The 24,439-nt window shown below is 47.9% G+C and overlaps 8 protein-coding genes across 8 annotated transcripts; 3 read left to right on the top strand and 5 right to left on the bottom strand.

Moving 5' to 3' along the window:
* Positions 1-1,546: 1,546 nt before the first annotated feature.
* Positions 1,547-3,230, top strand: N7495_004336 (uncharacterized protein; the record flags this gene model as incomplete). The annotated part of the gene is made up of 3 exons (XM_057206987.1): positions 1,547-1,640; positions 1,691-2,973; positions 3,042-3,230. 3 exons carry the CDS (start codon positions 1,547-1,549, stop codon positions 3,228-3,230), a joined length of 1,566 nt encoding a protein of 521 aa, XP_057064667.1.
* Positions 3,231-3,848: 618 nt separating this feature from the next.
* N7495_004335 (uncharacterized protein) lies at positions 3,849-5,015 on the top strand (the record flags this gene model as incomplete). The annotated part of the gene is made up of 4 exons (XM_057206986.1): positions 3,849-4,004; positions 4,062-4,348; positions 4,432-4,645; positions 4,740-5,015. 4 exons carry the CDS (start codon positions 3,849-3,851, stop codon positions 5,013-5,015), a joined length of 933 nt encoding a protein of 310 aa, XP_057064666.1.
* A 449-nt stretch (positions 5,016-5,464) lies between these two features.
* Positions 5,465-6,109, top strand: N7495_004334 (DUF967 domain protein; the record flags this gene model as incomplete). The annotated part of the gene is made up of 2 exons (XM_057206985.1): positions 5,465-5,491; positions 5,558-6,109. 2 exons carry the CDS (start codon positions 5,465-5,467, stop codon positions 6,107-6,109), a joined length of 579 nt encoding a protein of 192 aa, XP_057064665.1.
* A 226-nt stretch (positions 6,110-6,335) lies between these two features.
* Positions 6,336-8,462, bottom strand: bipA (Hsp70 family ATPase KAR2; the record flags this gene model as incomplete). The annotated part of the gene is made up of 3 exons (XM_057206984.1): positions 6,336-8,007; positions 8,062-8,226; positions 8,281-8,462. The coding sequence occupies 3 exons, from the start codon at positions 8,460-8,462 to the stop codon at positions 6,336-6,338; spliced, it is 2,019 nt and encodes a 672-aa protein (XP_057064664.1).
* A 926-nt stretch (positions 8,463-9,388) lies between these two features.
* On the bottom strand, positions 9,389-12,114 carry N7495_004332 (putative translation elongation factor EF-1 subunit; the record flags this gene model as incomplete). Its single annotated transcript, XM_057206983.1, has 5 exons — positions 9,389-10,596; positions 10,655-10,837; positions 10,889-11,581; positions 11,771-11,818; positions 11,886-12,114. 5 exons carry the CDS (start codon positions 12,112-12,114, stop codon positions 9,389-9,391), a joined length of 2,361 nt encoding a protein of 786 aa, XP_057064663.1.
* A 689-nt stretch (positions 12,115-12,803) lies between these two features.
* pan2n2 (poly(A)-specific ribonuclease) lies at positions 12,804-16,414 on the bottom strand (the record flags this gene model as incomplete). Its single annotated transcript, XM_057206982.1, has 3 exons — positions 12,804-14,874; positions 14,925-16,222; positions 16,286-16,414. The coding sequence occupies 3 exons, from the start codon at positions 16,412-16,414 to the stop codon at positions 12,804-12,806; spliced, it is 3,498 nt and encodes a 1,165-aa protein (XP_057064662.1).
* A 715-nt stretch (positions 16,415-17,129) lies between these two features.
* N7495_004330 (ESCRT-0 subunit protein HSE1) lies at positions 17,130-19,442 on the bottom strand (the record flags this gene model as incomplete). Its single annotated transcript, XM_057206981.1, has 8 exons — positions 17,130-17,884; positions 17,938-18,573; positions 18,630-18,750; positions 18,814-18,912; positions 18,975-19,050; positions 19,130-19,164; positions 19,241-19,290; positions 19,403-19,442. 8 exons carry the CDS (start codon positions 19,440-19,442, stop codon positions 17,130-17,132), a joined length of 1,812 nt encoding a protein of 603 aa, XP_057064661.1.
* A 1,461-nt stretch (positions 19,443-20,903) lies between these two features.
* On the bottom strand, positions 20,904-23,469 carry pakA (mitogen-activated protein kinase kinase kinase kinase STE20; the record flags this gene model as incomplete). The annotated part of the gene is made up of 4 exons (XM_057206980.1): positions 20,904-21,005; positions 21,062-21,396; positions 21,449-21,548; positions 21,598-23,469. The coding sequence occupies 4 exons, from the start codon at positions 23,467-23,469 to the stop codon at positions 20,904-20,906; spliced, it is 2,409 nt and encodes an 802-aa protein (XP_057064660.1).
* Positions 23,470-24,439: the final 970 nt, after the last annotated feature.

The raw sequence follows: 24,439 nt of genomic DNA, 5'->3' as shown, positions 1-24,439 counted from the left end.
GTGCGAGGATCCCAAAGCACATTATGAAAGGGATAGAAAATTTCGAACCATCATGACCGGATGGTATAGCCCAATGACTAGACAAGAAACACCGGCATAATATGCCATGTGAGATAATTGCCATCTTCAGAGCTGTCAACAGCGGTCTAGCTAACAGTGGTCTAGATCAATCTTATCGGAGAGCCCTGTGGTATGTGGCTTAGTACGAAATGTTCCGAGGGCAGTGCCTATTCAGCATTAACAACTGGGGATAACACCAAGGAATACCAGTCAGTACTCTAGAGTTTAATTTACCCATATCTCTATTGCCCAATGGGAGCATTATAAAGATGAAGTTCCCAGGTGACATGTCGCACCAGCAACGCGTTCCAGAGCCTTGCATCGAGTTGTATTAAGGAATGCAATCGATCAAGACCCATTGCAACGGAACTTCATTTGAAGCCACCTAGGAATGGTAAAGTAGCCATAATTTTGAAAGCTAGCGAGGTACTTTACTAACTACTACTGCCTAGGCGCAACAAGAAGTAACGAACAGTGGAAGATGTCCTGAACACTGGTATTCGGTTTCGACTCCCTACAGATGTCAGAGGTCTATCGTAGATCCAGTTCACCGCGTTAAGGAGAGTATAACAAAATATTTTCAATTGCGAAGCACTTTAATAGTCTTGAAAACAGTTATTAGCCCTATGAGACGGACCAGGTGAGCTATAGCGAGCTCCCGAGGTCCAATGTTGCTGCTCTCCTAGACCCCATACACCTAAATAAAAACCCAATAACCAGGAATGCTACAGATGACAACCCCTGAGCATCAATGACCAATTTGAAGAGGGAAAAAATTGAAGAAGGAAAAAAAGAAATTGTGAAATGCAATGACGGGGAATCGAACCCCGGCCACTAGCTTGGAAGGCTAGTATTCTACCACTGAACTACCATAGCTGTTCTTGATGCAAGTTGATCAAGTAACAGTATCATGATGGGAAAGCTCAGGTTTATTTGATTTTATGTGAACCTTGGAAGACATCAAATCCGGGGTGATTTGTGGGGTAATTCTCTAACGGTGTGAAGATAACCTCCGTACCTAGGGACATGCGATACTTCCATTACTAATATTAGTCACCATTGACATTCAACTTCAACATGTTACATTCTACGGAAAATATATGTCCCACTCAGATAGATTATTCTATCTTCAGATTCTCCTTCAACCCCTTGCGTACACGTTCTATGTAAACCCTGAAATCGCATAATTGGCTTGACTCGAGGTTAACGCAGTATCCTTAGCTCTATCTATTTGAATTTGGTCACCATGCAGCTATACTCGGCTGCAAGCCGATCGGCTCTCGCTTGATCGTACGGAGTATATTAGGAGTTCGGATTGGGATCTGGGTGCCGTATCCAATTCAGTATTGTTACATTAGGGACCTCGGCATCGTTGGCACTGGTTTCAACCGTGAATCGCTCAGATTGGCTTTGCTGGCCAGTGTGAAGGCTCTATATTTTTCTTTCTTTAAATCTACATCTCTTACTCTTGCTTAACGCCAGCACCATGGGTCGCAAGCTAGGACTCTTTCGAGCGGCCTACCTGGTATCAGCTAGCTGTATGGGCTCCTTCGCATTTGCCTTCGACACTGGAATAATCAGTGAGTCTGTGACATCCCAACTCCATAAACTCGTCTAACGATAGTGTCAGGTGGTGTTCTCGCGTTAGAATCATTCCAGCAGGATTTCAGATACAACCACTACACCAAAGCCCAAAAAACCACTATCAACTCCAACGCAGTCTCGATCCTCCAAGGTGGAGCCTTTTTCGGCTGTTTCTTCGTCTCCCCGATCGCTGCATACCTGGGCCGGAGGACTGGCTTGATTATCAGTTCTATCGTCTTCTCTATCGGCACTATCCTCCAGATCATCAATAGTCACAGTCTGGGAACTTTCTATGCAGGTCGTGTGGTTGCAGGGCTGGGCATTGGTGCGGCGACCGTCTTGGTTCCGATGTATTCGGCAGAAATGTCTCCTAAGGAAATCCGGGGTCGACTGGGGGCTTGCTTCCAGCTGTTCTTTGCGTTGGGGGTCATGATCGCGTATTGGACTACATATGCTGTCTCCAAAGACCAGCATAAGGGTTCCAATCAATGGCAGACGGCACTCGGGCTGCAACTTCTTGGTTCAACATTGTTGCTCGTCGGAATGTGCACTGTCAAGGAGAGTGCGCGATGGCTTGCTTCGAAAGGGAAACTGGAAAAAGCCCATGAGTCATTGAGGTGGGTTCGTGGTGGCGAGGAGACCGAAGCACTCCAGCAAGAATTTGAAGAGATTCTAGCAGGCATTGATGAGGAAGCACGTATTAAGGAGAACTTGACCTTTAAGGAACTTCTTCTCCCCGTGAACCGATACCGACTATTCATCGCTGTCACGATCCAGCTCTCGGCGCAACTGACCGGTAACACATCTTTGGCCTACTACGCCACCCAGATTTTTAGTGCTGTCGGAGCTGGCAGTTCTGCCAAGCTAGTCACTGGATTTTTCGGCGTTGTTAAGGTAGTGGGTGTTCTCACATTTCAATTATTTGTGCTGGACCGGGTTGGGCGTCGAGTTCCTTTCATGGCTGGTGCCTTTGCGATGGGATCATTCATGCTTATAATCGCTTGTATCCTGGCTACTCACCCTGTCAGTTCCGATTCGACTTCAGGGCCCAGCTCGGCTGGTATTGCCTGCATTCTCATGACGTACGCAGAGGCATTCAGCTTCAACATGTCCTGGGGTCCGCTGCCATGGCTCTATGTCGGAGAGATCTTCTCAAGCCGCACGCGAGAACTCGGGGTCACAGTCGGAGCAGCCTCTCAGTGGCTGTTCAACTTTATGATGTCCCAGGTCACTCCCCATGCGGTGACTAACATCGGCTGGCGCATGTTCTTGATGTTTGCTATCTTTAACTATGCTATTATTGGGTATTCCTGGCTAGTCCTAAAAGAGGTGAGTGTGATTTTCTCACAAGGTTTGCTCGCAAGGTTTCCCGAACTATGCCACTAACTTGATATTAGACTTCAAATCACTCCTTGGAAGAGATGCAGGAGGTGTTTGGCGGCACCAGGAGACAGAGTAAACTGGAATCTACAGAGTGTGAAGAACATGCGGGACAGTTGGAGCTGGAGACAAAGCATAAGGAGCAGCCAGGTACTGTGCAACAGCAGCAGGAGCTGGGATCTGTGCGACCAAATGTTAACAGATAACAGCTGAATACATAATAAACAAACCCCTTCAACTTGTTATTCTTTGAGAGACTCGACTTTTGATCTGCTCATCTCTAGACTTGTATTAGAAGCCTAGTAGCTTAGTCCTTCGTCTGGCTTCCAAGCTCGGCCAAGAGCATGTCCAATGTCTACCAATGGTACACTGACAGGGTCGCAACAAAGATGTACATACTTTGCCTCCGCGTAACGCGGATCAAAATAAATTAAAACAGCACGACAGTCCAATGATAAGACGAACCGCGACTGAACCGGTGTGCGCGGCTAGACCTTTGACCTCTTTGTGCAAGTCCGGTCTTAAATGACATACCTCTGGAGCCCATCACTCATAAAATTTTGACGTATCCGATCGGGTCTCGTTATGTTTAACCCCTAGATCACTAAGCCATCACTCTCCTGGCCAAAAGAGACACTATTCGGGCATTTCTTACCGAGGATGAATCTCAGAATAGGCGAACTTTAATGTCGACCTGTGTGCAACCGTCAACTCGAGACGGCACATTATTTCCAAGGTTTTCTTGGACAGTTTGCTTCTTTTCCGCTCTGCTCTTTTTCAGCTCTCTACTCTCCCAATCAACCTTCTACCATGAACAGGGCACCATGAGTGAACATGTATCCCGACCAACGGGATCCGACGCCCTAACAATCGAAGCCTGGGCCCAAGGCTTCATGGTGGGAAGTCTTATAATGATGGCCGCAGTCGCAATCTCCAACATGAAGGCGCACATACTGCTACACAAACTAATATTCGCAGAGGTAAAAAGCCAGCCCTGGACGAGAGCAGAACGTTGGGCCTGACAAATTGATGCTTAGTTGATCCTCGGCATGTTCCATGGGACATTCATCTTTGCCCACGAACCTGCATATGGTTGGTATCTGTCTGTCACAGCCATTGGACTCAATATATCCTGGATGCTGCATAACGTTATTGCGTGGATGAAGAATAAACCCTTTCTCTCGCGACGGGCTTCCCGAATCTATATTATCACTGTCGTGCTTTGTTGGCCTTACTGGGTCGTGGAGATCTATGCGAACTTCACCTATTTTAACAATATCAACAAAGTATTCCTAAAGACACGGCCTTACGAGCCACTTTTCCGGTATGTGAACGAGTTCTACGATCTTGAGAACTCCAAAAAAATATTCCAAGCATCCTTGAAACCTCAAGTGCTCATGGGACTAGGGATCCATGGTGGGTTTTCACCACCTTCTTCCTCTTCTACACCATCAAGCGCGAGTATGGTTTCGGCCTGTGGGAGTTAGTTCGAATCAGCCCACGATTCGGAGTCATGCTCACAGCAATGTGTCTCTCGATCGCGTTCATAGTCATCGATCTACTCAGCGTGGTACATGTATTCGATGATACAATGCAAACCGGAATTAACCCATTCTGGAAGGTAAGTCTCTGTCAGAGTCTCCCTCGAGTACTTGATTTCAAGATTCTCCAGGCTTCTAGGCCCTCTTTTGATTGATCCGGCTGATAAACTACAGCTATCCTTTGTCTTCAAATGCCTCTGCGACACCGTCATCTTAGATGACTTCAAGACGGCATTGAACCGAATACGGAATTACTGGCTGCGAAAACAAGCTAGCGGGGAGATACTCATTTCTCATCCTTTGAGTGGACGTACTCCGCAGCAAAGAGACGATGGTCCAAGTCCAGACGAGGATGTTGAGGCTGCGGCAGTTGGAGTCGTTTCTCATCGACTTATACAATCTGACAAGTCATTTTCCGTGCCGCGAGTGAAACTGCGTGGAAGCACTTGATTATCATTTTCTTTGGTATAGACTCACTCCCAGACTCTCCTTTGAATATTGCTCTGACCGCTCTGGGATAAATTAGTGTAAACGATTTCAATGTTGGTTTCATGGGTACTGCCCGCTCTTAATTAATTATAGTCATCCTATACTCATCCTATACTCATAACATTCTCGGTTCCGGCGGATCAGGTTAATCGCGGAACCGGTTCAATGTGGATATTCTAGTCGACTGGACCTTCCAATATGCAAGACATTGAAACCGATCAATTCGACGTCGCCACGATTCAGTTTCTAATCACGCAATGCAACCCTTCTAACTCCGTATGAACCATATATATACTACCTAGGTAGATCTTGTAATTCCAATTTATTTCATCCTTCGCATCTACATCTCCATCCATACTCCTACACCGTCACTTCACCAATCCCACATTACCCCTCACTCATAAACCAAAATGGCCCTCGCAGTACCCAGTACAGATGTAAGTAATCGCCACTCATATACAACGTTTGAATGTAGAATCTAACCTTGAAATCAATCCAAACAGCCCAAGGTCCTCGTGGCCCAGGAATCAAGCCCAGAATACACCTTCAAGACCTTCACCGCCGAAACAGCCTGGACACTCGGCAACGCCCTCCGCACGAGAATCCTCTCTCTCCCCTCAAATCAGCGTCGCCCAGCCCTAATCTCCATCGCGCTAGCGACAGCTCCGAGCGAGCGTGGCTCCCTGCACGTAATTTTCCAAGCCACGACGGAGAGCGGCACAGTTCTGGACAACGAGAACTGGGTGCGACGGAAGCGTAACACCGTTCTGCGCTTCGGTCTCTCTAGTTGGACTATGCGGCAGAAGATTGCTTCAGGGCTGGAGGTTAGTGCTACAGCTGATGATGTTGAGGCTGCGTTTGTCAAGAAGTTTGGGTTGAATAGTGCTAGTGGGGCTGTGGCTGATGAATATGCTATTCATGGCGGTGGGTTCCCGATTCGGGTTCAAGGTGTTGATGGGGTTATTGCTGTTGCTGTTGTTAGTGGATTGACGCAGGAGGATGATCATCAGGTTGTGGCTGAGACTTTGAAGGAGGTCATTGCACAGGGAAATTAAATCACCCCTACATAGGGAAAATGAACGTAGATATCAGGTTTACTTGGTTATATAATGAATTACAAGTGTAACGAGGGAAATCCTGCATGTGTGCAAAAGGTATCATGGTATTGGGGAGTCGATTCGACTCATGCAACAGGGGATACCACCCCGTGCAGATTGAAACTAGAAACAGATACAAAAGCAAAATAAAATGAACTCCAGAAATAATGCCTCAAAAGTGATTTTACAGTTCGTCATGGTCCAAGGGCTCATCGTCCTCAGGGGGAGCACCAGAGCCGTACAATTTGCTGGTAATGGGGTAGGCAACGCCAGAGAGTTGTTCCTTCTGCTCCTCGAAGTCCTCGGCGGTCGCAGTGGCAGCGTTGTCCTCGAGCCAGTCAATGGTCTCCTTGACAGCATCAAGAATAGTTTGCTTGTCGTCCTCATCGATCTGGCCACCAAGACCAGAATCGTCGCCAACCTGGTTCTTAAGGCTGAAGGCGTAGTTCTCGAGGCCGTTACGGGCTTCAATCTTAGCCTTCATGGCCTTGTCCTCCTCGGCGAACTCCTCAGCCTCAGCGACCATGCGCTCAATCTCCTCAGGAGTGAGGCGACCCTTGTCGTTGGTGATGGTGATAGACTCAGCCTTGCCGGTGCCCTTGTCGCTGGCGCTGACCTTGAGGATACCGTTGGCATCCAGGTCGAAGGCGACCTCGATTTGAGGGACACCGCGAGGAGCGGGGGGAATACCAGTAAGCTCGAAACGGCCAAGCTGGTTGTTGTCCTTAGTCATGGAGCGCTCACCCTCGAACACCTGGATCAAGACGGTGGGCTGGTTATCAGCAGCAGTCGAGAAGATCTGCGACTTGCGGGTGGGGATGACAGTGTTACGGGTGATAAGCTTGGTCATCACTCCACCGGTGGTCTCAATACCCAGAGTAAGGGGGTTAACGTCCATAAGAACGACGTTAGTGGTAGCGGAGTCTCCGGAGAGAACACCTCCTTGGACAGCGGCACCGAAAGCGACAGCCTCGTCGGGGTTGATGTTCTTGCTGGCCTTCTTACCACCGAAGAACTCCTCAAGGAGAGACTGAACCTTGGGGATACGAGTAGAACCACCAACCAAAACAATGTCATCAATCTCGGACTTCTTAACCTTGGCATCCTTGAGCACCTGCTCGACAGGCTTAAGAGTGCGCTTGAACAGATCGATGTTCAGCTCCTCGAACTTAGCCCGGGTGAGGGTCTCAGAGAGATCGTTGCCGTTGTGGAAGGACTCAATTTCAATTTGAGTAGACTTCTGGGAAGACAGAGTACGCTTAGCCTTCTCAACCTCGCGCTTCAGCTTACCCATAGACTTCAGATCCTTAGTAACATCAACGTCATTCTTCTTGTTATATTGCTTAACAAGGTAGTCCATGACCCGGTGGTCGAAATCCTCACCACCGAGGTGAGTGTCACCAGCGGTAGCCAGAACCTCGAAAACACCGTTATCAATAGACAGAAGAGACACATCGAAGGTACCACCTCCGAGATCGTACACAATGACCTGGCGCTCATCACCGGTCTGATCCAAACCATAGGCGATAGCGGCGGCGGTGGGCTCGTTGACAACGCGGAGAACGTTTAGACCGGCAATAGTGCCGGCGTCCTTGGTAGCCTGACGTTGAGCGTCATTGAAGTAGGCGGGAACAGTAACAACGGCGTGGGTGACCTTCTTGCCAAGATAGCTCTCGGCAATCTCCTTCATCTTTCCGAGGATCATGGCCGAGACCTCCTCGGGGGTGAAGATCTTAGGAGTGTTGTTAACTTCGACCTTCACGTTAGGCTTGCCATCCTTGTTGACAATCTTGAAAGGGAAGTTCTTAGAGTCCTTCTGCACATCCTTCTCATCGAACTTGCGACCAATCAATCGCCTAATACTTATTAGCCTTTTGTATCTTGTGGAGAATCAACTGAGTGAAACTTACTTGACATCGAAGACAGTGCGGGTAGGGTTTGCTGCGTATTGGTTCTTTGCGGCGTCACCGACAAGACGTTCCTCGTCGTTCCAGGCGACGTATGAGGGAGTAATTCGGTTTCCTTGGTCGTTGGTAAGGATCTCGACTTTACCATTCTGCATCACACCAACACAACTGCGCTGCTGATTAGCCACATATCTCAGGAAGTTTCGAGTTTGATCGACTCACGAGTAGGTAGTTCCCAAATCAATACCGATAACAGAGCCATACTCCTCCACGGAGCTGTTTTCCTCAGCGTGAGCAGTGGAACCAAACAGAGCCAGAGGCGCAATCAAGACAAAAAGAAGGTAGAACACAGTGGTCCATGTGAAGGGCTTGGACGCACTGGGCTGACTCATGAGTCGCGCCATTGCGATAGGATATTTGAATGAAAAATCACAAAGAGTGAAGAGATGCGATCTAAAAGCTTACGAGACGCGCGCCGTTTAGTGTAACAGCGGCGAGAGTTGACGAGCTATGCCGTACTCTGGACCCTCGATAGTAGATTTGAGTGGGTTGCCGAAATGAAGGGAATGGACAGAGAAGAGAGTTTGGAAAGGGCAGAGAGGGCGTTCTTGTATGAAGGGTCGAATGCCCAGCGGCCATGCTGGCCTTTTCTCAGTTCAGGTCACTTTTCGAATGCTGATTGGTCGATTGGGGGCCGGAAGGGGCTGAGTCATCCATTCAAGGGCCCAGTGTTTTAGATTGGTACCGCCTTCCTATATAGGGATAGATATTTCCAGATAAGGAATAGTGGCAGGGGCCAAACCAGGGAAGGTGTCAAAATCCACTCCTCTTTTACCAATCATCTTCTATCGTTCACGACTTAATCGAATTCGCTAGAACCATCAAGTTGAAGACCCCCAATTTTAGGGAGCAGGAGGCAAAGACAAGTGGCCTGTACGACAGCAGGAGGCAAATGGAGGACACTGTGGCCAATTATCAGAACCTAGATTCGATGTCGAATATTTTACGGAGTACTGACCGCGACATGTAAATCTATCACACACTTTCTTGCTTGAATAAGAACGAAAGTACGATGTCGGTAGGACAAGATATAAGTGGCCTGCGAAATCTGTCCTGAGGTGTAAAGCTACCTACCTATGGTATCTTTTCTCATATCCATTTCCACATGGATACCTCCGTAGGTATTGTCCACTGAATTCTGTTCCTTTCCGACTCTTAGACAGCGCTTTCTGTGGCAATCGCAAGAAAATCAACCTATCTCGAAAGACTTTCCATATAGAAGTAGCATGTAGGAGTTCAATCCAAAATCATATTCAAGTAAAATAGTTGCCTATTCTAACAAGCCCGCTGCAACGGTCGAGCCACCAGAGCGTAGAACAATGCGAGTAGGCGCCTCCAGGGGCACAGCCTGATCCATCTCGACCACAACACGCACCACAGTACCCGGAGCCACAATCTTCGGTCTCTTCTTGATAGAAGCACCAGAGGCCTTATCAAGGCTGGCAACCAACTTGCTGATACGACCAGGTACATGAAGGCGACCACGATGCACATCCACCATCATGGGCATCAGATGCTCAAAGGCAAGGACCTTAGCGGTGAATGTCGCGATAGCGGCAATGGGCGAGGAAGCACGACAGACAACATCACCTGAATGTAGGTGCACTGGGTCGATATTTGCCAGGTTGAGAGTCACGTTTTGACCAGCTACGGCCCAGTCACTGGGTTCACTGTCCACTTCTAGGCTTCGGATCAATGCTGTCTCGCCACTGGGAATTGTGAGAATCTGATCGCCGACTTGTAAACTGCCGGCATCTAGACGGCCAGAAATTGATATCGGGTTCTGTACGCCGCCTCGGAAGACGTCGCCGATTGTCATGCGTAGAGGCTTGTCTAGTGCGTAGGTGAACGGCTCTGATGTCTCTAGTTCTTCGATCAATGTCCGGCCATTGTACCAAAGTGAGGTTAGATCTTCGTAACGTTTACTGATGTTTTGTCCGAGGACACCAGAGCATGGCACGAACGCGATGTTTTTGGCTTGGAAGCCGGCAGTTGTCAAGAACGAGGAAATATGTTGCTCGATTTCATCAAAGCGGCCCTTGTTCCATTGAACAGTGTCCATCTTGTTGACGGCCACGACAATTTTCTGCACTCCCATGCTACGGACGAGCAAAGCATGTTCCTTTGTTTGGCCTTTCAGACCAGACTCGAACTTGCCAGTGCTTGCGTCAATAACCAAGACAGCAAAGTCAGCTTGACTAGCGCCGGCAATCATGTTAGGCACGAAGTCACGATGGCCTGGAGCATCAACGATCGTAAAAGCAGTGGTATCGGTCTCGAACTTGTTCGTCGCAATGTCGATTGTGACACCTCGTGCACGCTCTTCAGATCCTTGATCCAATACCCATGCCAGGGCAAAGGAACCCTTGCCGATCTTCTCGGCCTCCTTTCTATACTTTTCTAATGTCCGCTGGTCGATTGCTCCTTGGTCAGCGAGCAATCTACCCATAAGTGTACTCTTTCCAGCATCGACATGTCCTTGAGTCAAGTCAGTCATCCTGTTGTACTGAGTAACTATTTTAATAGGAATACTAACCAATCACCACGAAGTTTGCTGCCTTTTTCTTGTTCGACTTGTTGAACTCTGCAAGGACATCCAGGTTCTTACTCTTCACAGTCACTTTCTCTTCCACAGAAAGATTGTCCATGCCGTTAGTTATATCAGCCTGGGCCTTTTTATTCCCTGATACTTTGGAAGCCGTCGGTTTTGACTTGAATCCTGCACATTATTAGGCGTGTGATTTGGAGCCATTTTTGCGAAACGTCAAACCTTTTTCTTGAGCACGGAGCACCGTATCATCGGGACTGGGGCCTGCAAAATCAAAAGGTTTAGCATGATCTTGCCCGTATATTTTCAGAAGATCCAAATGGCTGGGCTCGGCAATCCTGGGTCCAGCTTCGTGGCCAAGTATGGCACTGGCAAACATGGATGGAGACGCGCGCATGCTGATTGCTGGCTCCAATAGCTCGGATGTATCCTTGAAATTCTCTTCTGCTTTTTCTGTAGATTCAGGCACAGTTGCAGCTTGAACAGGCTCAGAAGGTGGCACATTAAGTGCTGACGACGGCTCTGACAAACTGAGCTGTCCTAGTCGCAAAGTAGAACTCTCATCGGAAAGTTTTGAGGGCCTAGCATTCGCAGCTAGTCTCTCACGCAGGGAGAGGGGTGTACTCCGTAGTTTGGGCGAAGATATGTCTGACTTCTCAGATTGCGCAGTGATTGGAAGCTCAGCCGGAGCTGCGGCCGCAGCCTTTTCAATCTCCCTCTTCTTTCGAGCTGCAGCCAGCGCGGCAAGCTTGGAGACCTTTCCCCCATTCTCAGGCGCTCCACCCAACAAGCCAAGCCGAGGATAAAGCGGCTCGATGAGGATATCAGCCTTGCGATGGGCAGGAATATTGAGCCAAGGACAATCACGAAAGAAATCGGCAGCCGAAAAATGAGCTGAAGATGAAAAATCGGGCACTAAAACACATGTTAGAACATTGCCCACACCTCCAAACAACGTCAGTCTTGGGATATATAACACAAAATTCAAAGATGTTGAAAGGTTTGACACACTTCGTTTTTCGTCTTTATCGAGATCAAAGCCACGATTCCATGCGCCCAGCTCAGCCATGATAGATTGATGTAAAAAATAATGCGACTGCTTACCGTTTTGAGCCTTGGACTGTTGCTTCGCAATCTCTTTCTCCTTCTTGCCTAGAGATAAGCCATTAGCCTTGATGACTCATTCTAGCGTCTTCGGGGGCTGTCAAATGAGCCATACCTCTCAAGTAGTTCACGGATTTTTCGATGTCGTTGTAGTAATGCCATAGGGCTTCCTGGATCTCTTCTTTCGTGGCGGTCACTGAGGGCTGCCCCGCGCGGAGCTGCTGTAAGACTGCCGAGGTGCATTGTGCCAAAGCCTCTTGCTCTTCGGGATCTGGTGAGTCATATCCATCGTCATAGAAATCATCATCATCGTACGCCACGTTCTTCACCCGGTTGTTCGACATTGAGACGAGGCAGGGTATTTCTGAAGAGCGAGGGGGTCGCGGGGTGTGTGGGTGGGAGGGTGACTGCTGATTAGAAGAAGTTAAGGGTATCAATGTAAACAAAAAAGAAAGATGGTGTTTGTTTTTCAAGATTCAAGAAGGTCCGAGCGATAGAGAAAAAGGAAAGGAAGGGAGATCTTGAGATTGCAAAAGCAGTGTTGTTGAGTGGGGGAGATCTTGCGGCGGTTCACGTCATTCTCCACTTAGGTCAACTGTCGCTCAGTTTACAGGACTCACTGTGTTTTTTTTTTTTTTTTTTTGATTTTTCAATACTTGGAACTTGGTATGCTACATTTGTACATATTCAAGAAAGATAGATAGAAGTTTCTGATTGATTTAGTCGAGATAGGTTGGCATTGCTGGCGTATTCCGAAGATCCTGCCAAGCGTATGGGGATAACCAAAACAAGACAAAGTAAAAGAGAGGATTACATGGAAATGCCTCTGAGAGTGACCAGAGATACTATCTAGGTAGTTAGAGCACTACTTATTTTCGTAATCACAGCATTCAAGGGGCCGAGCTAATGTATCTGTTCAATCATTTATATGAGTACTAGGTTATCAGAGGGGAATATTCAGATTTTAGTCCATACCTCGAAAGAAGCACGCAGCAGTGATCTGAGAATTTGGATACCAGAGTCAATAGAAGGCTTATCGCAATGGACTTTCACCAAAAAAGTCGCCAGCACCTGGTCCGGCGAAACTACCATTGCTTGGAGTTAGAGCGATGGATCGTCGAAAAGCCTGGCGGGGGGTAGAGGGTGCGCTCATGGGGACGTTATTAGCGGGAATAGATGTTGATGCTCCATTAGCATCGGGAGTGCCAGGTACATTGCTACCACTATTCTGAATCGTAACAGCAGTGCCGGGTCGTGACAGGACGGCGGCTACACCATTCTTGGGCGGTGGTTTGAAACCCAGTTTGGATCCCTCACGGAAGATTTCCTCAAGCATCTGTGCTACAATGCCTGCGTCTTCATATTCTTGGAACTTTTTCCAAAGGCGCAGTGCCATTCGTGCATCTTCAATGGAGTCGTGGCCTTGGACCGTGTCCAGGGTTGGCTCTTCCTGAATGTATTCCTTGAAGACAGCCCAGGCAAGGTAGCGAAGGCTGAGACGGCGATTTTTGCTTGGATGAAAGAAAAGATACTGCGTGTCCACAGTTTGAGATTTGGGGACTTGAATGTTGATCTTTCGGAAATCAGAAGCCAGGCCATGACCCACGAAGATGCAGCCCAGGTTGAGAAGCAACCAAAGCTTCTTGTAGGCAACTTTCAATGGAACCAGGTTGTGCTCGCTTGTCCGCGGGTCCAAATCACCAGGCTTGATGCCTGAATATTGCGTAACATAGTCCACAATTGGTTCCCGGATGGTGATGTAGTCGTCAATAAACGGTACACCTTCATTCAAGCCCGAGCCACGCAGCACCGAAACTCGGGCAAGTCCGCTCTTATTGGGTCTCACTATTTCCTGGGATCCGTCGGCTTTGACATCTATCTCCGCCTTCTCAAGATCAACAAACTCTGTGTCCAATGCCACGGGTGTACCAGCCTGTGGTTTCTCCTCATCGTTGAGAGGATTGCAGGATTCGACATGATGTCCTCCATTCAAAGACCACTCGCGGAACAAGAGAGTAGTATCGAGATTGCTTTTCCATGAATCGTCAACACAATTGCGAGCATCTCTCACCTGGAAAGCCAGCACACATGGCTGCTTCCAGGTTTGAGTGAAGCGAAGGGCCTCATCTTTCTCAACCTCCGCGACCAAGAAGTCATTGAAGAGATGCCATTTGCTTTGTTCCTGCTGCTCACGATCTGAGATGGACGTGTTAATGAACGAAACCAAGTGCGGCTTCTGGTGCTCAGGAATGTCGATCTCTGACACGAGACCGACCAAATCGTACACCACAAGACCAGGCGTGTTGTTCTTTATCCGAGCTTGAAGTTCCTCGCCGTCGAAACACAAGACCTGACCATTATCGAGGACGACACCAACGGCATCGGGTAGCCAGCCAGGAATAGACCACAAACGACGACAGATGGGATTACTGGAAGCTGCATTAAGCAGGAGAACAAGAGGCATCCGGTGTACTGTCTTCCGCATCATGACTTGCTGATAACGACGGCAGTAGTTGCACCACCCACGATTCTGTGTTTCCCGCTCGATACTCGCACGTAGGATATTAGAAAAACGGCATATTGAATTACGTCGGATGTGTTTCATGTCAACATTGGGATAGAGCAGCTCACTGGCAAGCGAGTTACCTGGGCGTACAGTTTCATTTTGACAGAACATGCATCGAATTGATTCAGAGGCAATGATTGCAATGCGTTGTTCCAGCTCTTCAGTGTTCGGTTGAATCATGCGGTAATTTTGCTCCACTTGTGTCAAAAAGAAGCGTGTCACGGCTTGGATAGAAGTTGAGAGAGATTTGTTAGACAGATTTTCCTCCAAAATCCCCAAGTTGGAGGCTTCTCGGAAACTGCTGAACGTTTTCAGCAAGTTGGTTGCCTGACAATTTTGACCGTTGGCTTTCTCCAGCATGTCAAATAGATAGCCTAATTCGCACAATAAACATTGTTCGAATATGCAGGAGCCAGCGGCATGCTGAAGGGCGAGGTTTCGAAAGAGGGGGATGAATTTGAGAAGCTGAAGAAGGGAGTTGGTAAAGGAATTGGCGATGTGAGTTTCAAGGCCGGAAAATTGAGTCTTGTTGTAGAATCTGCGTAAGGTCAGCGAAAGTCTTATAAAGGATGTCAGATGATCCATTACCGGAAGTCAAAGTCATCTACGCCAAATCGACTGTACTTGATCTCTACATTACTGTATTTCAGAAGAGGGTCGTCCTCATTCTCGCCACTAATGTTGGCACCCGCCAGCCCCTCGGTGACATCGGTTATGGAGCCCACAGATTTCGATTTGCCATGGTCTCGGGCTTTCTCACTCAAAAACTTGGGTGCCATCAAGGCCGGCTCTACGCTAGACAGCGCGCGTGTGTTTTCCACCTGGTTTCGACGGGTCTTTCTCGGGTTCGGGGCATGATGGCCCATCTCTGCTGGACGCAGATATGGAATTACAGAGTGATCTAGTGGGGCAGGGGGGCTGCCAACTTCATAAATCAAATGGCTAGGCCAAGCCGAGTAGAGACGCTCGTGGTAGTAAGGCATTCCAACCATGCTCAGAGGAGTTTCAGGAGACCAGTCCACCTGTGTAGGTCGTGTGAGGACATCTGCAAACTCAGTCTCCTTACTCATCTCGTTGAAATGAATCTTGGATGGCGAGCCCCACAGATGGATAGAGCATTCGGCATCATTGACGGCAAGTGCTTCGCCTGAAGGTGAAACCTCAAGACCAAGCATCAGGGAAAGATTGGCCTGTCGCAAATTGAATGCGTTGGGGTTCATAAGATCTATCACTTGCACCTGACCAGACTGTGAAGCCACAAAGCTTGTTGTGTGGAGTTTTGGGTGCATACGAATGTATGCTGCCCCGGCATGGAAAGGAATAGGAGGTAGGGGTGTTAATGTCTTGAGGTCATACACGTTGGCGAGCGGGTCAACAACGGGTGCGGTGTGGTGGCGGACCGAAAAGCCGCAGGTAACGAGCAAGTCGTTCCGCGCATCCATGTCATTAACGGCAGTGCCGTGAGCCTTCCACGATTTGACAACACTGAAGTCCGTAAGACTTAGGGCATTGACAGAGCCCGTATCTGTAGCTGCGCAGAGATATCGACTCTTCTTCATAATGGTGTAATTGGACTCGGTGGGCAACTTTTCGACGATTGTACCCTTGTCAATGTCCACTGTGAACATTACGCGCTGACAGCCAGCCACGATGATTCGATTAGTCTGTGCAGTAAAGCTCATGCAGTGAAGATCGACCATTTCCTCGTGTCCAAGGTGCCACTGGGTCAGACCGCGTCGCGTAATCATATGCACGCTTTTTGAAGAGATTGAGATCACGCCCCGCGGATGGAAAAGAATTTGTCGCACCGCGCCCTCCGAGACTGGATGAGCTCGTACCGATGTGTACCGTTGGAGGTCTGGTCCGTGGAAAGAAGAGATGCGCCCCTAAAAATAGCCAGAACGCACATTAACTTCGGTAATACAGTCCAAGGCATCTGGAAGACTCACATATTCATTTCCTGTCCACAAAAGCTCCTGCATATCGTCAAAAGCCACCGCAGTAGCAACTGAAGGCATGCTATGCGGACTGGATGGTGGCAGCGGTATGCGCGACAGCTCATCCCAATCGGCCTCCATTTTGAACGCTTCCGAGCGCCGCTCAAATTTCGCCACCTAGTACAGGTTTTGAAGTTCCGTATGCCGGCTTAGTAGCCGTACCGTTCACCCTTGTGGGAACACACCGAGGGCGAGAGCATCGTCTGCAAGTAGACGCGATTGCGGGGAAGCTAATTATTAGGAGGCTTTCAATTCAGTATCGATATCACGTATGATATGAATCAAAATAGTAGTTAATCGATAGAGTGATAGGTCTTGGGTTCAGTATTACTGCATAGTAAATTTGAATGAGGAAACTGTCATCGGTGTAGCGTCCAGATGTTGTCGTCTACCATAACCAGAAGGTAAATTATATCACGTGATGCATATTGATAAAGCTTCTGCCACCGCCTTCTTGCAAAATTATCGAGGTACCTAGATGGTATCCAAAAGCATAAGGAGTAGAAAGCCCAGAGGTTTCATTAGTAATTGAGATTACTCCCGATGTCTTGAGGATCAAAGGTAACGCGCTAGTAGTGGCGTTACGCGTTTAGATGATTATAATACATCAAGATTCAAAGAGCTATCATAATAGATATGTACGGTTAAGTTGATTAAGTTAACTGCTATATATACAACAGTCAGCCATAGAAAGGAATTCAGCATACAAATGAGAACATGAACTTGAAGCGGCCATATTAAATACAGTTTAATGCATTAACTTGCTGCTTGAATAATCCCAGTCAAGAAAATCCGGCTATCTGTAGTAAGAAGCAGGGTTGGAGGTAGATGCACCACCTGCTGAGGGCTGATATGGCTGGTACTCTCCAGTACCCGGAGCCGAAGGTCCTGGAGCTGGGTTAAAGGCCGTGTACTGAGCAGGTGGCTGCTGTGATCCGGGAACTGGAGGTGGTTGGTGGGAGGGAGAAGGCTGGTGGGTAGGTTGAGAATTGGGGTACGGCGGTTGGGCTGAAGCATGTTGCTGGGAAGAATATCCATGTTGGGGAGCACCGGATGTAGGCGTCACCTGAGAGTTATCTTCACCTGGATAGGCAGTAGGCGAATAGTCCTGACCTTGTTGATGTTGAAATTGTTGGTGGGGAGCAGAAGGCGCTTGGCCACTTGGTGGATAGCCAGGATGATGAGCAGCGGCAGACTGTGTTTCCACAGGGGAGTCATAGGCAGTTGTTCCTAATTCTTGTGGGTGGTCATATGTAGACTGAGGTCGGTGGTGCATGTAAGGATCAGAAGGCGCTTGGGACTGTCCCGGCTGAGGTGTTCCTCCTGCAAACTGGCCAGGAGATTGCGTAGCTGGCCGATAAGGCATTGTTTGCTCAGCACCACCATAGAATGCACTTGGTGGGTAGCCAGCTGGCGCGGCAGCCGGATATCCGAATTTCTGCTGACCAGGCCGTCCGTATGGCTGTGGTGGATGGGCCATGGAGGCCTCCAACAAAGACTCGTAATCACGACGGGCCTTAATAAACTTCTCGTTGAGTTGAGTGAACTCATCTTGACAAATATAAGCATGTGTCGTTTCCCGCGAGAAAGATTAAAAGACTTACCTTTCTTTTGAGAATATTTGCCAATCAATTCTATCAGCTTAGGTCGAATCGCTAGTGTGGAGTGATAAAGTGTCGTGATCTCCTCATTCTCCTGAACGTTGAGATCTGAGCTGCGAGTGCTTAAAAGAGTCAGGAGCTTCTCGACATTCTTGATCTGTCCAAAAACGTCTCCCTCCATTTGCGCCTCGTGTTGCAGCTCCTCAACTGTCGGGTCTGGAAGCTTCTCTACATAATTGAGAGGGAAGATACCGGTCTGACCACGTAAAGAGCCCTTCCACCAATCTTTATAGACTGATTCCAAAACAGCAATGGTATCTCCCTTGCGGAATTGGAGCTCCCCAGGTTCGGAGGGCTGGAAATCAAACAAAGCTCGAACTCGCGACACTGTGGCTGCAGATGTTCCAGATGCAACTGGCTGGGATGCAGCAGCCTGTGGTTGGCTTCCGGCAGCGGATGCCGCAGATGCAGGTGTGGCAGCAGCAGACGAAGATGTTTCGGCCTGGGGTGTGGGAGCCACTGGATTCTTGTCCTTAACAGAAAGAGCCAGTGCCATTTGCAGCTCCTCTTCCTCCTTTCGGCGATCGAAATCTGTGATTTCGCTCTTGACCGGTTTAGAAGGGGGCTGTAGATTCGGATCTTTGTATTAATTAGCAATGATATTCAGCGTTTTCGAAGTTCAACAATGAATTTACTCTGGGTCTTCAGCTTCATATAAGCTTGCTCCATAATGCCAAAGTCAGGGTTAGATTTGAAAAGCTCAGTCCATTCCTCCATACGTTCCAAAATCTTGGACTTGACTTGTTGATGTGTATTCTATCAGATGCCATAATTGTCAGCTAGTCGTTGTGACATTCATGCAAGAGAAAAGATACTCACACGATCATTGGCGAGACGCAGAAGCGCATCCGTGAAGCTTCTCGAGGCCAGTTCGCGGTGAATTTTCAGGCCGCAGTTTTGCGCGAGAGAGTTGCTAAGCTGGACAAATAAAGTCAGTACATCTATAGGTCATCGCGTTAAACTTATACTGTGATTCGAACCTCTAGAGTGTAAAGTTGGACATTGGCATTTCGGTGGGCCAATCTCTTAATCATGGCAGCAACTGCCTCTTTCGCGCTGTAAACAAACAAATAATGGTCAGTATCTTCTTCCAATTATACATAGTAATAGACAGCTGAATGAGGAGTCAACATACCCTGATTCTTCGCTGCCAACCTTGTCACATACGTCCTGTACAACTCAAGTCAGCTTCATGCTCCGACCCGTTGATGATGCCAACGTCGGTCGATCATTCGAAGTCACGAACCAAGATGTATTCCCAGTTTTCAGATGTGAGGTTCTCGTCAGTCGCCTTGGCTAAATTATTGCGCGTGTCAGTTATTGCATATGAGCAAGCAGGTAAGCGTTTGTTGCGCTCCCATTGCCAGCTATGAGGCAACGAAACCGCTATGAGATCGACGAAACTCACCGATGGCATCGTCGAAGGCGTTCTGCTGTGCGCGAAACATGTCTATTGTGTTTCCTCGTCGGAGGCTAGACGCGGTGATAGATGTAGGATGTCAGACCCGGTGCTCAGCTTTGGACACGTAACTCAGACTACGTCCAGTAAACCTCACTTCAGGATTTGGAAAGGTTCAATCGGTCGATAGCGATCAGGACTTCACCGAGGACAAGGCGTTGTCCGTAGTAGGGAGCAAGCAGGAAATGCGGGGAGGTCGGGAGTGGCCTGGAGTTCGCAGATGCGGGTGGGATTAAGACAACACAGCAAGATGAAACTTGGGGACGAATATGAGTCTTTGAGGAAATAAAAGCCAGGTGAAGTTGAGGTAAAGCTGGTAAAGTCCTTATGAGCGACAGAAAGGTGCAGGCTGATGTGTTCGGCGGAAGCGGCCCACAGTCACCTGAGTAAGCTATGACGATGTCTAGAGCTTAACCTTGAGGTAGAGAGGTACATAGGAGCTTTATAAGAACACGAATAATAAATGGCTGCCTTGGCAATGATTATCATTTATCGAGAAACTTCAAGCTTGAGTGCTTTCCATTATGTTTTAAATTTGTAAAGAGGCTTGTATAGGCTCCTACTTTTCTTATCGCCTGATTTGCACACTCGTCTATCGCTTACTAGATCTGATATTGATATCTCCACTTTACCCTCACTACTAAGGCATGTACTATGTACAGCCACAATTATATGTGAGTGATGGATCGCTTGTCCCCATGATGCTATTATGCCATGATGCCGGCTAAATTCAGCTGAAAGGCAATCAAAACGGCAGAGCTATATTTCTACGACTCTACTGTTATTGCTGGATTTGATTCTCCTAGAAATATTACCGATCACGATATATGAAAACAGAGGGCAAAAAGTGCTGGATAATTGACATTATGTAGTCTAACATTGTGTATAACTAGGTACCATGAAGCCTATCGAAAACAATGAACCTTGGAAAAAAGGCCGAGGTGAAAGGAATTCAAGACCTTGAAATCAAACCCGTGGACCCAATGTGCCCAGCTGGCATACACATACTATATCTCATTAGACCCTAGAAACCCCCTTGGAATTAATGAAGTGAAGTTAAGGGAAACCCCAATCCACAACCGAAACACTAAGAGGCCAGATTCAAACAAAACAGGAGTGAATCCCCCAAGTAGAACTACACATAGACATAGTGCTACATAGACCAAAGAAGAAAAAAGAGTAGGAAAACAAGGAAGATGATAATTAACAGGCTTGTGGACACATATGTTTTTTTTATCACAATAAAAGAGGGTCATCACGATATAGAATGGTAATATAAAGGTAGAATAAAATGGGTACAGGAAACGGGACTCCCGATATGTTCATACCATGTCGGAGATGTAGATAAAACATCAGGAGTGATGGGGGTATCTGAAAGAGACAGGAAGAGAGACAAACAACAAGACAAAATACAAATGAGGAAGGCTATAGGATCTTGTTGGTTAATTGATTAGTTACCCTTTTGGGCCTTTTCTTGGGCTCGGCTGAGACGAGCTGCCTTGACCAAGGGGGCAAGGTGAGAAAGGGGGGAACAGAGTGACATGAAAGGATGCTAAATTTGATGATCAGTAACTAGTTAAATATATGTAGGATAGCGAGGGTGCATACCTTCAACAAGTCGTGGGCTGATGCGCGCTTCTCAGGATCAACCTTGAGTGCCAATTGAAGGAAATTCTGGAAGATAGTCGAGAGTTTGTACTCTTCCTTGATGGTCGGGGTTCCATTTGTGGCAATCAAGTAGAGTGCACGAAGTGGTGATTCGTTCAAGTAAGGCGGTTCACCTTCGATCATCTCGATGGCCATGATACCTAAACTCCAAATATCCACCTTGCGACCATATTCCTTACGAGTCACGACTTCAGGTGCCATCCAGTATGGTGTACCTACCATCGTGTTTCGTTTGTGATGCGAGTCATTGATTTGGGCACAGAAACCAAAATCAGCTACAAAATATTAGCCGGGGTCGTGACAATAACAAAGGTAACATTAACTTACTCAGCTTAATGTTGCCTTCCAATGAGAGAAGAACATTATCAGATTTGATATCACGATGGATGACACCCTTTGAGTGCAGGTGTTGCAGGCCATTCAAAGTCTACGCACTGGTTAGCACTATATTCAGACAGATTAACTATGCGACCAACCTCTCTACAGACTGCTGCAATCTGTCCTTCACCCATGATGTTGAATGTTACAACGTCTGTGAGACTGCCGCCTTCCATGTACTCCATCACCACCCAAAGATCAAGACCATGGAGATAGCTCTCCAAGAAATTCACAATGTTCTTGTGCTTGCTATCTCTCATGACCAAAATCTCGTTGATGATAAGGTCTTTCTTGGGTTGGAGATCAAGATTCATCTGTTTGATGGCGACACAGTTGTTGGTGCCAGCTTCATAAGCAGTGAATACACCACCAGAAGCACCTTGTCCAATCTTGTTAAGGTTGTAATAGATTTGAGTGGGATCTCCAGGGTGACAGATTCTCAACAAACGTTCTCGAACGTCCATAACAGTGCTTTGTCGCTGGCGTTGGCGAGGTCGGGCTGGTGGAGGTGCTCCAGGCCCGGCGCCTTCGTTGGTAGTTGAAGGTGGCGGCTGTGGTGGTGGTTGCTGTTGCTTTTTGCGTTGACTCTGACTCTGGTCTAGCTGTCTGGATGCAATAGCTTGCTGTGCAGCCATGGAAGCTTGTTCCTGATGCTGTTGGTATTGTGTAGGCGAAGTAATGACATTGGAGCCCTTGGACACGGGGGTACCATTGCGAGAGGAGGAGGGGGTGCGATGGGGGGCCGTATATTGTGCAGATTCGAGAATGGATGGAGTGCCGAATGGGGTGGGTTCTTGCGCAGGTCGGGGTGAGGCTGCTGTTTGGGGTTGAGAGACAGGAGGTTGAGGCGGGTCGCGCGCTGGTGTTATGGCGCCCGGTGGCTTGGGGGGTGCACGATGCGGTACCAACCCACCCACAGGCGGAGACATGGTTGGACCAGCACGAGGAACTGGAGGCGGGGATCGCGGATTCTCAAAGCTACCTGCATGATTCTGAGGGAAACGAGGGCCAGTGGGCGATGTGCGGCCGTTGCCAGCAGTGGTTGCGTTGTCAAACTTGTGCCACACTTCGTCATCTTCGTCATCCCCACGAGTATTCTTTTCATAGAATCGCATGATGTCGACCATGGTTTGCGGGTGCTCCTCCTGCTCTTTCTTCGAGATACCATTTTCTTGTAGCAGCCGCTGCCATTCCTTGGGTAGACCAGTGAACTGGCCAGTTTGATTGTCATAGCCGACGTGGGTGACATGTACCGGGTTCTCCGGGGCGGAGATCTTGATATTGCGAGGGGAACCCAGCATACTATTGACAAAGCTCGAGAAGCTAGCCTTTTTACTCCTACCCGATCGGGGCGGCTGACTATCCTTCGCTTCATCAGAATAACGTTTGCCAGGAGTTTTATCAGACTCCCGATTGACGAGTGACCCCATCCGACTCGGCAATGTAGTAAAACTGGCGGACTGTCGAAGTGGCTGACGACCACGAGTATCGGGGCTGGTGTGATGAGATTGTAGCTGGGGCCGCTGGCTCAGGGCTTGGGGTTGGTGATCTGGTTCAGCACTATTTTCATCCAGAGCACTGAGCATACCCCGCATCTCGAAGGGGGTAGTTAAATCATCCGATTTCTGGTCGTAGGAGAAGCGATTGGAGGTTCGAGTACGGGAACGAGAGGCGCTGTGGCTTCTGGGAGGTTGGTGAGATTCTTCGTTGATAGGCGAAGGACCGGCACTACTTTGCTCAACCGACGAGGATGACGAGCCAAAAGCAGCGCCTGCGTTTGAGCGCGATCGAGCGTGCTCGCGGCTATTACTAGGGGAGGAACGTGGATAGACGGGGGCCGAAGGGTGACGTTTCAGAGTGGTTGTGCTTTGATGGCTTCTCAGAATGCGCGAGCTAAGGCTAGTTGAATCTTTTTGAAGTTTGCTTGAAGGTCGGCGGAATTTCAAGGAGAAATTACTCTCTGAATTCATGATGGAAGGATTCTGTCTCTACACGAGACAGATTGCAATTGGGCCGAGGAGGGGTCAGGAGAATTTTCCAACCAGCCAAAGGGAGGCGACCAAGAGTAGTTGTCAGCAAGCAGGGATCAAGATGTCTCTTCTTCCGGAATGATTGATGTATTGAAGAAGGGGAAATCCACTTCCTTTGCACGTGGAAAAGCGGAGAGAGAAATAGGAGTGGCTGGAATATGGTGGGGGTTGAGAAGGGAGATGACCAAGTATATAGACACTGTACAAATTACTATTTTTTTTTTTGTGTTTTGATTTTTGGAGGGATTCGGAAGGAAAAAAAAGACAGGAAAAGTATGAAGAAAAGGCTTTTCCTTTGAGTAATTCTAGACTCTTTTTTTCGACGGGTCATGTCACTTTAATTTATTAATTTGCTTCGAACGGAGTAACCCCGGGCCAAGAATTACCTATCAATCAGCCACTTTTCCATCATTTCATCATTTCATCATTTTCTCATTTCCTCGATGTTATAGAAAAGAGATATGATCAAGCTTATATCCATCTGTTTCATAGACTTGTCAGTACGTACTTCAATGTTATTAATGTGGTGGTCTCGTTGCACGTGATTTCGAGTATTTGATTCTCCCGGCATATTTCTTCCCTTATTTGATTTGATTTGGAATGATTTATATAAGATGACAGAATATAAGCAACTGATAGGCCATTTCTTGTTTTCTGCTCAATTGAGAGCTGGATACTCCTTTTTTATAAGGAATCACGTGGGTCATATTTGCACTGTTTGGTCAATCGAAGTGGGTCTAAGAGAGCCGATCTTGCATCTCGCATCTCCACTATTGATCAGTGGGTATCTGAGATAACAGGGAATTTACATCTTCCAACTGTGGTTCAAAGGACGAAGGACATGCAGCTTCAATATACATTCAGGTATATGGATGCCTAGTATCAAGAGAGATAAATGGGCTCAGAGACA

Source organism: Penicillium taxi, assembly GCF_028828555.1.
Source record: "Penicillium taxi strain IBT 34144 chromosome Unknown utg000003l_segment0_segment0, whole genome shotgun sequence".
NCBI classification, from domain to species: Eukaryota; Fungi; Ascomycota; class Eurotiomycetes; order Eurotiales; family Aspergillaceae; genus Penicillium; species Penicillium taxi.
Note: the sequence above shows the minus strand (reverse complement) of the source record. Positions and strands in the feature narration are given on the sequence as shown.